The following is a 13,419-nucleotide window of genomic DNA, read 5'->3' on the forward strand; positions in this document are numbered from 1 at the left end:
CCTCGTCATCTATACATGATACAACCCACCCTGAAGCTTTCCCTACTGACCGCGGAGGGTATGTATGATATCGATCCAAATGAGGCGGACGAACTCAGGTGGAGGGGTGAGAGTACCCTCGATGGCCTCGCTGTAAACAGGACCACCAAATATGCCATGCAGCTATGCTGCTGATGATATCCCATCTCAGGCGAGTGGGAGTGGTAGGACACCTTCAGCCAGGAGAGCCCAACCTGCCACTCCCACTCAGCTCGCCCATAACCAAAGACACCAGGAACTGTCATGCGCCACCTTGGCCAGAGGAGGGTCTATGGTGCCACTGATGATCATGAAAGCCAAGAATCCTCACTCGCTGAAGACATCCACCACTATAGTCCTCTGTGGAGAGGAGAGGGCCAGCCAACCCTAGGGACCAACCAAGAAAATGAATGTGGGCCCCCCATCACAGATGAGGACTGCTAGAGGGAAATCATGGTGAGGGCCTGTGGTATCAAAGAAATCCCGCGCGACCCTGTCGCCTCCTTGGGTCCAGAAGGGGATGCACGGGCATGGTACCTGAACGCCACCCTCGTCTCCTCTATCAAGCATATCTCCGTGCGGGCTGTCTCCATCTCTGACTCCAGCCACAGGCTATCTGGGTCTGCTCTTGTTGAAGTCTCAGAGGGAGGCGAAGCTCCTGTGCAGGCTCCTCTCCTGCTCTCCGAAAAAGTGATGAGTCTATCCTGGGCTGCTCTCTGTAAGAGCGATCCAACCTCTCTAATCCCCACATCCAGGTCCGCTGCAGCTCATCCCTGTCTGAAGGTGATAGTGGCCCATATCTCCTCTATTTGTGTGCCAATCCCGGTGTCCTCAACCAAACTCTCAGGAATGGGGGCACTCTGCTGTCGCTCAGGTCGCAGAGGATAGGGGCATGGTCAGATAACGTGGTGCCGCAATGATGACCTCAGCATATGACTTATGTGATTAATGTTGACAGAATGGCATTGTTAAGGGAGAATTTAAATCTTAAATGAGAAGATCAATTGATCGAGTTGCCTATAGTTTAACCTACCCTTAATTCTCCTTATGGTTAAAAACAAAAAGAAAACAAACCTGGCCCCAATAAAGTTGACCATTCACGATAAAACATGGAACTCCAAAAGCTCCCAAATTGGCTAAGCGGGCCTGTAAACATAAAAATAAAAGTTTAACTTCCTATGCAGAATGATCTCCATAAATTGAATACAGCTACACCAATCCCCTATGACAACAGTAACGGGAAAAAATGAGATAGAACTTCCGCATCTTAGGTATGGCCATCTCAACTATAATGGTCTCCAATTCCTTGAGAGGGAGAGCTTCTTTCTTGATCTTTCACATGTCAAAAAGAGTTTGAAAATTTGTGAAGCAAGCATGAAAAACAAGTGGCATAGAAATAGCTTTCATGAAGGCAAGCTTATGCAGCTATAGATGTACTTAAGATTGTACACAGACATTGGTAAGTCTACAAAAACTTGGTCTTTACAAGAAGGGAGGGTTTGTATGTTTCATTTGTTGATCTATTCTGGTAAAAACAAAAATGTGGGTGTAATCCATGGGACAATGCAGGCATTCAGCCAGTTTGTGTAGTCAAAAAGCTCATTGATGAATAAACACGCAAGGAGATAAAGAGTTTAAGGTCTGATCGTGCTTAAGAGTTTACGTTTAGAAATTAAAAAATTACCGCAAGTGATCATGTATGGGTTGATAAGTTATATGAAGAAGAGGACCGTGTAGCTCCCCGAACCTTGGCCTGCACCCCTCCGCCTCTGTGCCTATTTCGCCCCCATCCTTCCTCCGCCTACCATCCTTCCTCCACCGCTGTTCGCCCCTACTTGTGCCCGCCCTCATTCCTCCGCCTCATCCCTCTCCGCAGCGCATCCTTCCTCCACCTCCCATCCTTCCTCCACCGCTGTTCGCCCCTGCCTCTGCCTCCCCTCATCCCTTTGCGCAACGCATCCCTTCGCCTGTGTGTCCAGTTCCCCTCCCCTTGCTTCCCGTTTCTTTTTGCTTTTCCCTTTTCTACCCTCCCTTCCTTTCCTCCGCCTCCTTGCCTTCCTCTTCCCCTTGGTTCGGATTGCTCCTCATCCGGGTTCAAGTCGGCCTCCTTCTTCGATTAGCATCATGGCTAATCATTCTCCCTCAGCCGGGCGAACCATTGTTTTTTCCGAAGCCGAGCTCGCTGTCCTCTTCGCCGAAATCGAGAAAGACTCCAAAACGACCCTCATTGCCAAAATCTTTGAATCTCACCCTTCCTGTCTCCAGGCTCGGGATTGGGTCCTGGTGGCTCTGCCTTCCGACCTTGCTCCACACTTTCGGGATGTCAGGTTGCTTGGAAGAGGTTTCTTCCAAGTGGATTTTGATTCTGAGGACGCAGCCTTGGAGGTTTTGAAGGGCAGTCCTTTGCCATTGGGCCCGAGGAAGGTTTTTTTTCTTCCCTACTCCAGCTATTTTGACCTTGTTGAGGAAGACCGGAACCATTTCCCGATTACTCTCAGATTCCCAGGTCTTCCTCGCGCATATTGGCCTATGCTAGACGCCATCGGGTCCACCTTTGGGCTGGTTCTTGAAGTGCCCCCCCCCTCCATGCTTCGCCAACATCTTCTGCCCAAGTGGTCACTGCCTCGGCAGATGATGTCCCCAGGGTCATGGTTCTTGCCCGTGAATGTGAGCTCTTTGAGGACTATGTTTTGCTTCCGGGCCCTAGTGGTCCTTTGAAGCAATGTATGGAGATTGCAGGTAAACCCGATTAGTGCCGGGTTTGTCACCAACAGGGTCACTTCACTCGAGATTACCCTCGGGCTCAGGGTCGCGGGACGCCTCGCAAAGCATGCTTCTCAACGCCACCTCCCTTGGATCCTTCCCGTCCTACAATCCACCAGGTGTGGCGAGCTGTCTCTCACGCCCGCCCCCCTGGTGCGATTGATGGGAAGACCTCCTCCGATCTTGTACCTCAGATAGATGTATATCTCGGCAGAGGGATGTATCAGCTCATGCATCTTTGCAAGGAGATGATATATTAGATTGGCCTTTGCTCAGGTGCGGACAGCCATTGCAAGATCACAAGATAAGCATAAAAGGGCTGCTGACAAGCATAGAAGAGACATGCAAGTCAAGGAAGGTGATTGGGTATTGCTGAAATTTGAGAAAGCTAGGCTTCAGAAGAGGCCAGGACGAGAGGGATCATATCCAAAGCTTTCTACTCGATATTATGGACCCTTCCAAGTGATTGACAAGATCAATGAAGTGTCCTTCAAGCTTGCTTTACCCAGCCATTCGAAGATTCACAATGCTTTTCATGTGAGTCTTTTGCGGAAGTCTGTGGGGCCAGATCTAGAGGAGCCTGTCTCACAGAAGATCCGCCAGAAGTTGATGAGCTTGAGGAGATCCTTCAGCCAGAGCAGATTGTATTTCACAAGGAGAGAAAGTTACCACATGGGAAGCTTTCCAAGAGATACCTTGTGAAATTTAAAAATTATTTACCAATTGATGCAAAGTGGGTAGATGAGGATTATTTTGCTGACTAAAATCAGCTTCTATAGGAATATCTTGAGGCTTTTTAGTTGAGGACAATTGTTTAGAAGCCCGGGGGGATGTCACCATTTGGTCCATCGCCATTTCTGGAGCCACTTCTACGGGACTGTCACTCCATAGAGCGGCCAGATTTGTTCCATGTTCACATGGGGCCAGGCTAATGTCCCATGTGAAAGGACCAGTTTTATAGTGTCACATGGACAGGAGCCAGATCAATGCCACCCGTGTGCGACCAGTGCTGCGTCACATGGACGGGAACCAATTTTGTGTCACCCGTGTGTGATTGGCTTCGCGCTGTATGGACGAGAGCTTGTTGGTGCCACGGTCCACCCCTGTATTGTTGGAAATAAGTGCACACTAGGTGTACTATTTCTAGTCTAGTTTCACTTAAGTCTTTGTGTCTTAAGTCTAGTGCCATGTGGCACCTCTACATTTATCCCATAAGTCAGTCTACTCAATCTTGTACTTCTCACCTATATATTGTAGGTGTCACATCAATGAAAGTATCAATCTTGTGTCTTGTCTACACTCATCTCAAGGTAACTCTTTGTCTTTCATTTTTTTTGTTTTTGTTCTTGTTCCATTTCTAGTCTGCTCTAGCTTTCATGTTTCACTACATGGTATCAGAGCAAGTTTTTAGGGTTTCCCTGTTTTTCTTATGAGCTTTCGCCATTCTCTCCAAGTTGTCCCACTCAACTCAGCACAGCCCATCTGTTGCCCTGCGTAGATCTGCACATGTTGTGTAACTTGACTTGCATTTGTTGTCCAACGTCGCCTCTCAAGCTGCACGTGCTGCCCAGCACATTCTGAACCACCCTGCGCCGGCCTGAACCTTCTGTCCGCCAGCTTTTGCTGTCCGCCGGCCTGTTTTCCAGATTCTGCTGCTGGCGCTTCATCCTCTACAGGTTGCGCATCACTCCATACCTGCAGCTACTGTCGGCTTCCCTCTCTGGATGAGCAGCACTTGTACTACTTACTCACAGGAGCTGTATTACACCTCTGCAGCAGTCCACGGAGATGATTACATTCATCACATCTCCGACATACAGTCTGCTTCTCGAGCATGGATCACTTTGGATACCCTTTTTGGACCCCGTTCTAAAAACTCTAAGATTGCACTTATGATCTCATTCTTTGATCTATATATGCAGGAGGGAGCTACTATAGCCTCTTATGTCAATTATTTTCGCAGTCTTATGGTTCAGCTTTCATCAGTGAAGTCCCCAATCTCCGAAGATATTGCTATTGCTGTGCTTCTCAGAAGCTTACCTGACACCTATGCTACTCTTGTCACTACCTTCAAGTATCACAATAATCCTACTCTTAAAGGTATCATCAATGCTCTCCAAGAAGAGGAAAGAATAAAACAACAAAAGGTAACTGACACTGCATATTTAGCAAAGAAAGGAGGTTCTAAGGTAAGAAAGCCTTGCACCCATTGTGGAAAAACTAATCATATGGAGAAGGACTGCTTCAAGGCTCATCCATGCACCATTTGTGGCCGTGATAATCACCAGGAGAAAGACTGCTACTCTAAAACCTCTACATCAGCCCCTGCATCTACCTCAGCCCATGTTGCTGCAGCATCTACATCAGCAGATCTTGCTGTTCATTCCTCACATGATGAGGAATGGGCCTTCTGATTACTTCACCTTTCTTGTCTACCACTTTGACCACCGATGATGTAGGTCAAGGGGTTCTAGTGTCTTACTCATTATGCTTTTTGACCTCTCTCTTGTCCCTACCCAAGAGGCAGAGATTGCCCTTGAGGAGGGGATGTCTTCAAGGTCCATCTGTTTGTCTAAAGTCAGTCTTCTGTCTATCTAGTCTTGTCTGTCTATCTATCTGTTGTCTGTCTATCTGTCTATCAATCTAACTGTGTCTTGTTTTAGATCCATCTTGTCCCTACCCTTGTGGACCCATATGAGGATATCACTTGAGGAGGGGTGTCTCAGGATCTTTTTGTCTCTCATGTCTTGTCTCTCAGTCTATCAGTCTTTATGTCTATCTTCTAGTCTTGTCTTTTTTGTCTTCCTCCTAGTGTCCACTTAAGGAGGGTGTTGGAAATAAGTGCACAGTAGGTGTACTATTTCTAGTCTAGTTTCACTTAAGTCTTTGTGTCTTAAGTCTAGTGCCATGTGGCACCTCTACATTTATCCCATAAGTCAGTCTACTCAATCTTGTACTTCTCACCTATATATTGTAGGTGTCACATCAATGAAAGTATCAATCTTGTGTCTTGTCTACACTCATCTCAAGGTAACTCTTTGTCTTTCATTTTTTTTGTTTTTGTTCTTGTTCCATTTCTAGTCTGCTCTAGCTTTCATGTTTCACTACAGTATGGTCAGGATGGTGTCTTACCTATGGGACTGTCACTCCATAGGAAGACCAAGACATATTTATTTATATTTGTCGCGCCAGTTTTTTGCCCGACAGGAACCTCTTGTACAAGTTTCATGAAAGGGAGATTTCGTCCATTATTTGTGCACATGCATTTATGCCTGCATGCATAAATTTGTTTTTGCAAGACTTGTTTGCGTGTCTACCTGTTATGTCGTGCCAGTACACTGGACGGGGACGCCCCCAGTGTACCGTGGAATGCTATTTGCTAACTTGGTGGTGTGGCGTGTGAACAGGTGGTAAGTATTGTCATTTTTCCCCTTTTAAAATGTAAAATCCATAAGCTATGGTTAACTTTAATGTTTATAACCTAATGTGTTCACACACATTTAAAAAAGGGGCTGGACATTTTATTTTGATGGTGCCCATAAGTGTTAATTATGTATTAAGGCTTTATAACCTTTAAAAAAAGGCTTTGCATGGAACTTTAGTATGATTCCCCACGTAAATGGTGGCTGGCTTCTTTCTCCCCATTGCCTGCTGTACCTTCTCTCCATCGCCTGCTGTATGGCTGCTAAAAAAAATCTGTACCCGCTTGCTCAGTACCTGCTGTTGCACTCTGTACTCGTGTGCTGTACCTGCTGAACTCGCCTCCAGCTGCTGCCCATGTGCTGAATCTGCTGCTGTACCTGCTGCAAGTACTGTACCTGCCCTGTACCTGGCTGATTGTACCCTGCTGCAAGTACAGAACCTGAATACCACCCGGCTGGCTGTACCTACACACGTGTGAAGCACCTGATGTACCTGCTGCAAGTACAGAACCTGAATACCACCTGGCTGGCTGTACCTGCACACGTTGTGCGGTGGAGGAAACAACTCGGGACTGCCTCTATAGCTTTCCTCTCACACACTCTTGGAAATACACCCACATAATGGGAGGCACCACTCGGCTCTCACAACAAGCCTGGCCGAGACAGGACACACACACACACGATGAGAACAAAGAGGAGAAGACGCTACGGGAGACACCACTCAACACAGATGCCAATACACACACTTGAAGGAGACCACTTAAGGCCAATTCTTTGATGGATTATCCCAAATAGTCTCAGCCCACCACACGTGGAGCAAATGAGCCAATACACACACTGAAATCTCCCACAACACTCAAGGAATGGAGCAGTAGCTTCAAACACAAGAGAAGCTTACACACAGTTGAACAGCAGACAAACGATGAGGAATTAGGCCAAACTGATTGCACCACTGCGTCCGGAGCGGCCAAAAACCCCCACTTAGGATGTTCAATTGCTCAAATCCGAGGTCGTATGAGCAGATTAAGGCCAAAATAGTCTCCCAGCACACTCAAAATCGGGTAGCGGTTCTTCCTTCCCATTTCTCTGGTCTTTCCACGCAGCTCTCGGGTTTTTTCTGCAATTTTTTACAGGTTTCAGACCTAGCCCTTGAAAGCGTCCATCCATGGGCACCTTAAGTGACCAAATCGGACTCCGGGAGAGCCCACACGGCTAAGATCGCCAGCTATCACTTTCCATGTGTCTACCGCACACTTCACATGCATAAAGCTTCCACAGGAAGCCACCCAAAGCTCCGTCTCTGTCACGCCACGCACACCGAATCACATGGAGTGGACCCCCTATTGTCCCAAATGATGGCCTCTCTGCATAATTGACTAACCCGACACTAGCCGTGACTTCACTGTGTACACATCATCCAAGGCACGCGTAGTGGAACCCACTGCCATCCACTTGTCTTTCCACATCGGTGGCCATTATTCTAACTTCCTCTTGACGCTACCCATAACTAGAAGCCATTTACTCATAGAGCATATGAAACTGTACATTGGAAAGCAAAAGTCATGCAGTACCATAGCGTGGACCATGTGGGGCCCACAAACTCTCAAACCTTCGGAGATGAGCACGTCTTATTTTGTGATGGCCATGCATTGTATATACACATGCTCTAATACTTGCATCAAAAAAATGCCTAACATACTTTGCCCATCCCCTAGCCTGCTAGATCATTCATGATCAGCAGCAGCAAACAACCTTGTGACACCTTCTGCATCAAAAAATATAGCGTTTTCCATCGGCACAACATCTTGGGGCATCTCTTCTTTTTTCACCACCATAAGTCTTGCATAGTACCTCTTTACCCGTAACCCATTTACCTTTGAGGTGTGTAACATCCCATCAAGATCAGCCAATTGGTAAGTTCCATTTGGGAAGCAATCTACCACTTTGAAAGGACCTTCCCATTTCACTTGGAATTTCTTTTGAAAGGTCCTATCCAATTTACTGTTGTATCGCAAGACTAGATCACCGTCCTTAATACCCTTCTCTTTGATTTTCTCATTTACTTTCTCCAAAGCCTTGTCTTGCATCTGCAAATAATGATTCAAGGAGTTCATTCTGTCCAATTGAACCTCTTGTAGGTATAAAAGCCTTTCCTTGAATGCATCATTAGACTGCCCCAGTAATTTTTGTAAAAGCTTAACCGCAGGTAACTCCACCTCTATGGGCAGCAATGCTTCTTTTCCATACACAAGACGAAAAGGGGTGAATCCTGTACCTGTCTTCACTGATGTCCGATAGGCCCATAAAGCACTAGGCAATTCCAAATCCCAATTCTTGCCCTGAGACTCTGTCACTTTTGTAAGAATCTGCACCAATTCTCCATTAAACCTTTCGTTTAGTCCATTACACTGTGGGTGGTAAGGGGTGGTGAAATTTTGCTTAATCTTCATCTTGTCACACAAAAACTCCATCAAATCTGCTCTAAATCCTGGCCCTTGATCTGAAAGAAGCTCTAATGGTACCCCAAACTTGCAGCAAATGTCTTCATATACAAACTTTGCTACATCTTTAGCTGTGATGTGTCTCACTGCTCTAGCTTCTGCCCACCTTGACAGGTAATCCACCGCTGTCAAAATATAACTTTTCCCCCTGCTGGTGATAGGTAGTGGCCCTATTGCATCTATTCCCCATTTCTCAAAAACATCAAATGCCAAAATAGTTCTGCGCAACTCCGGCTCTAGAACTCGCTTTCCAAATGTTTGGCACCTTTTGCATGACCTACACCAATGATACACATCCTTTTGTATGCTTGGCCATACATAACCCTCTTGCAAAATCTTATGCAGTGTGATCTTTAGGGCAAAATGGCCACCACACGCTCCTTCATGGTTTTCCTCCAAGACTTTGTAAAGCTCCTCCTTCCAAGGTACACGCCTTAGCACCAAATCAGCCCCTTGCATGTACAAAACATCTCCCAATAAGGTATATTTACATGCTCTTCGTACAAATCCATATTTCTTTGACTTCTCTATGGTCGTGGGAATGATCCCTGTCAACAAAAATTCTTCTTCTTGGGCAAGTGTCTCCCTTCCAAGATAAAGAGGTGCATCAGCCCTTAAAACAAAGAGCTCTCCAATCATCCATTGTGCAGCATCATGTGCCTCCCCATTCAAAGACCGCTCTATGTGTCGAATGCTCCATGACTCAAATTGTTTCAATAACTTCTTGATCTTGAAACACATCTCTCTCAGTGAGGGATTCTTGCTCTTCCCTCTTCCACACTCCAAGAACCTGTTTCACCACCAAAAGAGCATCACCCTTGATGCATAGCCTCTTCACTCCATACTTCAAACAGATGTGTAGCCCGGTTTCTAATGTAGAATACTCTGCCACATTATTACTATGGGCAGCCACCTTAAATCCCTGCTTACAAACAAGCTTCCCTTGGGGGTCGTAGAGGGCTATGCCACCTGATGCTGCATCATGGCTTCTCCGATATGAACCATCAAAAAAAAGGACATGTGCATTGCTAACCTCTGATGTACTTTCAACCACCCTTTTAACCTCCTCTTCTTTCACCAAGACAGGGTTTTCCTTATAGGTCAAAAGGTCTGCCAATGTTGCCCTTGTGCTTTCTTCCACTAAGAAGGAAAACTCAAACTCCTGCAACTCAATTACCCACTTCATAACAGCCTTTGACATGTTTCTACCATTGATCAATTGGGGCAAAAAGGTATAGCTTGTCAAGAATACAAAAGGTCGCGGCAGAAGATAATGGCGAAATCTTCGGCAAGCAAACACTACACTCACCATCACCAACTCTACCTCTGACAACTTTCTCTCTGCCATGAACTTGACCCTACTTGCACAATAGACTGGCCTCATGTACTGGCTCCCTTTCCCTCTTTGTAGAAGCATGGCACCAATGGCATCTTCTCCAACTGATGGGTTCACATAGAAAACTTGTTCCCAATTTGGAGCCTGCATGGCTGGTAACCCTCCTAAAATCTCTTTCACATTCTGAAAGACAGCTTCACATTCCTCATTCCACACTAAGGGATCATGCTTAGCCACCTGTTGTAAGGGATATAAGACTTGAGAAACCAGCGGAATAAATCGTGCCATGTACTTTACTTTATGTACAAATGTGGCCACCTGTTTGGAATCCTTGGGTGAAGGGAGAAGAACAATTGCCTTTACTTTGTCGGGATCTACCTCAATGCCATTTTCCGACACCACATGACCCAATAACTTCACCCTTGGCTGTGCAAAAGAGCATTTCTTTGGGTTGAGCTGACCACCACACTCATCATAACGCTTCAAAACCATTTCAAGCTTCTCACACCGTCCAGCTCGGGTGCTATAGACACAAAAGTCATCAATAAAGTCCTTTACAAAGCTGCCAATGAATGGAGAAAGTGCCCAATTTGCCCTTTTCTGATAATGAGCGGGACCATTGGTCAACCCAAATGGTAGCACAGTGTAACAAAAACAGCCCCATGGCGTGATAAACGTGGTCTTCTTCTGATCTTCAGGAGCAATTTTCAACTGAAAGTAACCAGAAAATCCATCACAGACACTGTAGCGCTCATACCCTGCCACTGAATCTAAAATCTGGTCAATGAAAGGAAGAGGGTACGGGTCCTTCTTTGTGGCTGCATTCAAGGGTTTAAAATCAACACAAACCCTCCACCTTCCATCCTTCTTTGGAGTGACCACTACCGGGCTCACCCACTCTGCTGTCTTCACTGGGATAATAAAACCTGCTGTCAACAGCTTGTCCACCTCCTCTCTCAAGGCTTCCATTTGCTCTTTACCCATTCTCCTCAACCTTTGTCGCACTGGTTTTACTCCATCCTTTAGCTCTATATGCAAATCCTCCCCCTTGAATCCTCTAATCTCCTCATAGGAAGTGATGAACAAATTTGAATACCTGGACAACATCTGCAAGAACTTCTCTCTCTCCATGGTTGAGAGATCTGTGCAAATCATTCTTGCCACTAGTTCTTGCTTCTTTGACAACTCAACCTTGGGTTGCATAAGCTCTTCAATCACCTCATATGGCCCTTCATATTCCTCTTCCACTCCACCCACAAATGCATCAGCGCTTGTCTCCTCATGCTCCTCAGCCATAAGAAGGAAAGCCACATCTACTTCATCATCGCTGCTACTAGTGCTGTCACTGTCCACCTCTGACACTGTGGAAGAATCTTCATCACTAGTCTCATCTTCATCTTCAAAATCCCCATCTAGCTGCTTCCTGCTATCCATGTCAAAAAGCTTCTTGCCACCTGTTCTTCCATAGAGGCTTATAGTACCCTTCTTCCAATCTTGGACCGCATTGACTGCTCGTAGCCATGGTCTACCAAGAATGATGGGGTACGCTCCCAAACCTGCTAGCATAACATGAAAATCACATGCAGTCTTCACTGCATATGCCTCAACTTCCAAACTTCTCACAACACCCAAGCACTTAACTTTCTGGTGGTTTGCCATGCGTATACGAAATCCAGACACACCTGCCACTGCAAGGCCCATCCTTTCAACACATGTTTGAGTGATGACACAAATTTGCGCACCACCATCCACATAGCCTTGTCCAAGGTTCTTCCTCTTATGCCACACATCCACTATGGGGCAAATATCTGGCAACTCATCCACAGCCAGCACCCTCACTGACCCTCTATCCAGCTCCTTCTCCATTGGACTAACCAGCTTCTTCCATTGTCTCTTCAACTTGGGTACCATTTCCACCAACTGGCCAAATGTCACATCAGCTTTTCGACTGGTTAAATCTTCTCTCAAGTTGTAGCTATCTTGCCCCTCCCCTAGTGGAAAGTCTGACACATTTTCTGTAATTTTTTACAGGTTTCAGACCTAGCCCTTGAAAGCGTCCATCCATGGGCACCTTAAGTGACCAAATCGGACTCCGGGAGAGCCCACACGGCTAAGATCGCCAGCTATCACTTTCCATGTGTCTGCCGCACACTTCACATGCATAAAGCTTCCACAGGAAGCTACCCAAAGCTCCGTCTCTGTCACGCCACGCACACCGAATCACATGGAGTGGACCCCCTATTGTCCCAAATGATGGCCTCTCTGCATAATTGACTAACCCGACACTAGCCGTGACTTCACTGTGTACACATCATCCAAGGCACGCGTAGTGGAACCCACTGCCATCCACTTGTCTTTCCACATCGGTGGCCATTATTCTAACTTCCTCTTGACGCTACCCATAACTAGAAGCCATTTACTCATAGAGCATATGAAACTGTACATTGGAAAGCAAAAGTCATGCAGTACCATAGCGTGGACCATGTGGGGCCCACAAACTCTCAAACCTTCGGAGATGAGCACGTCTTATTTTGTGATGGCCATGCATTGTATATACACATGCTCTAATACTTGCATCAAAAAAATGCCTAACAACGTGTGAAGCACTTGATGTACCTGCTGTACCTCCTGGAAGTACAGTACCTGCATAGTACTTCACTGGTTGTAACTTCCACACGTGTGAAGCACCTGATATCTTGATTGTACCCGTTGTACCTGGATTGTACTCACCGTACCAAGTGCCCTCATGTTTTCTCATTTGTGTAATTCTGAAATTTGTTAATTCAAATTCAGAGAATTCTTTAAGTTGTGTAATGCAGGAGCAAAGCATGTATATGCTGACCATGCTCAGGAATGTTCTTCCTAGTGTGGTAAGTATATTTCCCTGTGTGGTGTTGTTAACCGCGCTCTCAGAGCTTCTGAGAGCCAGTGAAGGTTAGACTCACCAAGGAATTTGGGAGCAAAGCTCATTGGGGAGAAACAGGCCACGGTGTACCCTTGGCCTGCGTTAGTACGGACGTGCCTGTTGGTGCATGGTCCCGGAAGACCAGTGAAAGGCAGGTGTCCACCCAATGAAGGTCGGAATGAGCCTGTGATTTGGGCCTACTCCGACCAACATCTCTTCATCGACTTGAACTAGTTTTATCTAGTTGTTTTCACTCCCTTGTGGAGAAATCTGGCCAGTCAGGCCCCTGACACTTGTACAAATATAAACACCCCAAGAAATACAAAAAGTATCGAGGGGGGGGAGGGGGGGGCCTTTCCGGCCCCAGTGTTGGTGTCATTTGTATTTTTAGTATTTCCAGTATTTGTGTTGATGATGTTGTTTCCATTGTTTAATTACAGTTAAATTAAGTGTTCTAAATATGAGTATATTGTC

The 13,419-nt window shown here is 46.2% G+C and overlaps 1 protein-coding gene across 3 annotated transcripts in view; it reads right to left on the minus strand.

Moving 5' to 3' along the window:
* Positions 1 to 13,419, minus strand: part of LOC147632611 (uncharacterized) — a 171,836-nt gene that overhangs the window by 48,772 nt on the left and 109,645 nt on the right. For all 3 annotated transcript variants that reach the window (XM_086807396.1, XM_086807394.1, XM_086807395.1), the window contains exon 5: positions 1,093 to 1,164. In XM_086807396.1, the coding sequence (XP_086663522.1) occupies positions 1,093 to 1,164 (72 nt within the window). The remainder of the gene's footprint in view (positions 1 to 1,092; positions 1,165 to 13,419) is intronic.

This window comes from Cibotium barometz, chromosome 13, assembly GCF_041138505.1.
Source record: "Cibotium barometz isolate CiBa-2024 chromosome 13, ASM4113850v1, whole genome shotgun sequence".
In the NCBI taxonomy this organism is placed as follows: domain Eukaryota; kingdom Viridiplantae; phylum Streptophyta; class Polypodiopsida; order Cyatheales; family Cibotiaceae; genus Cibotium; species Cibotium barometz.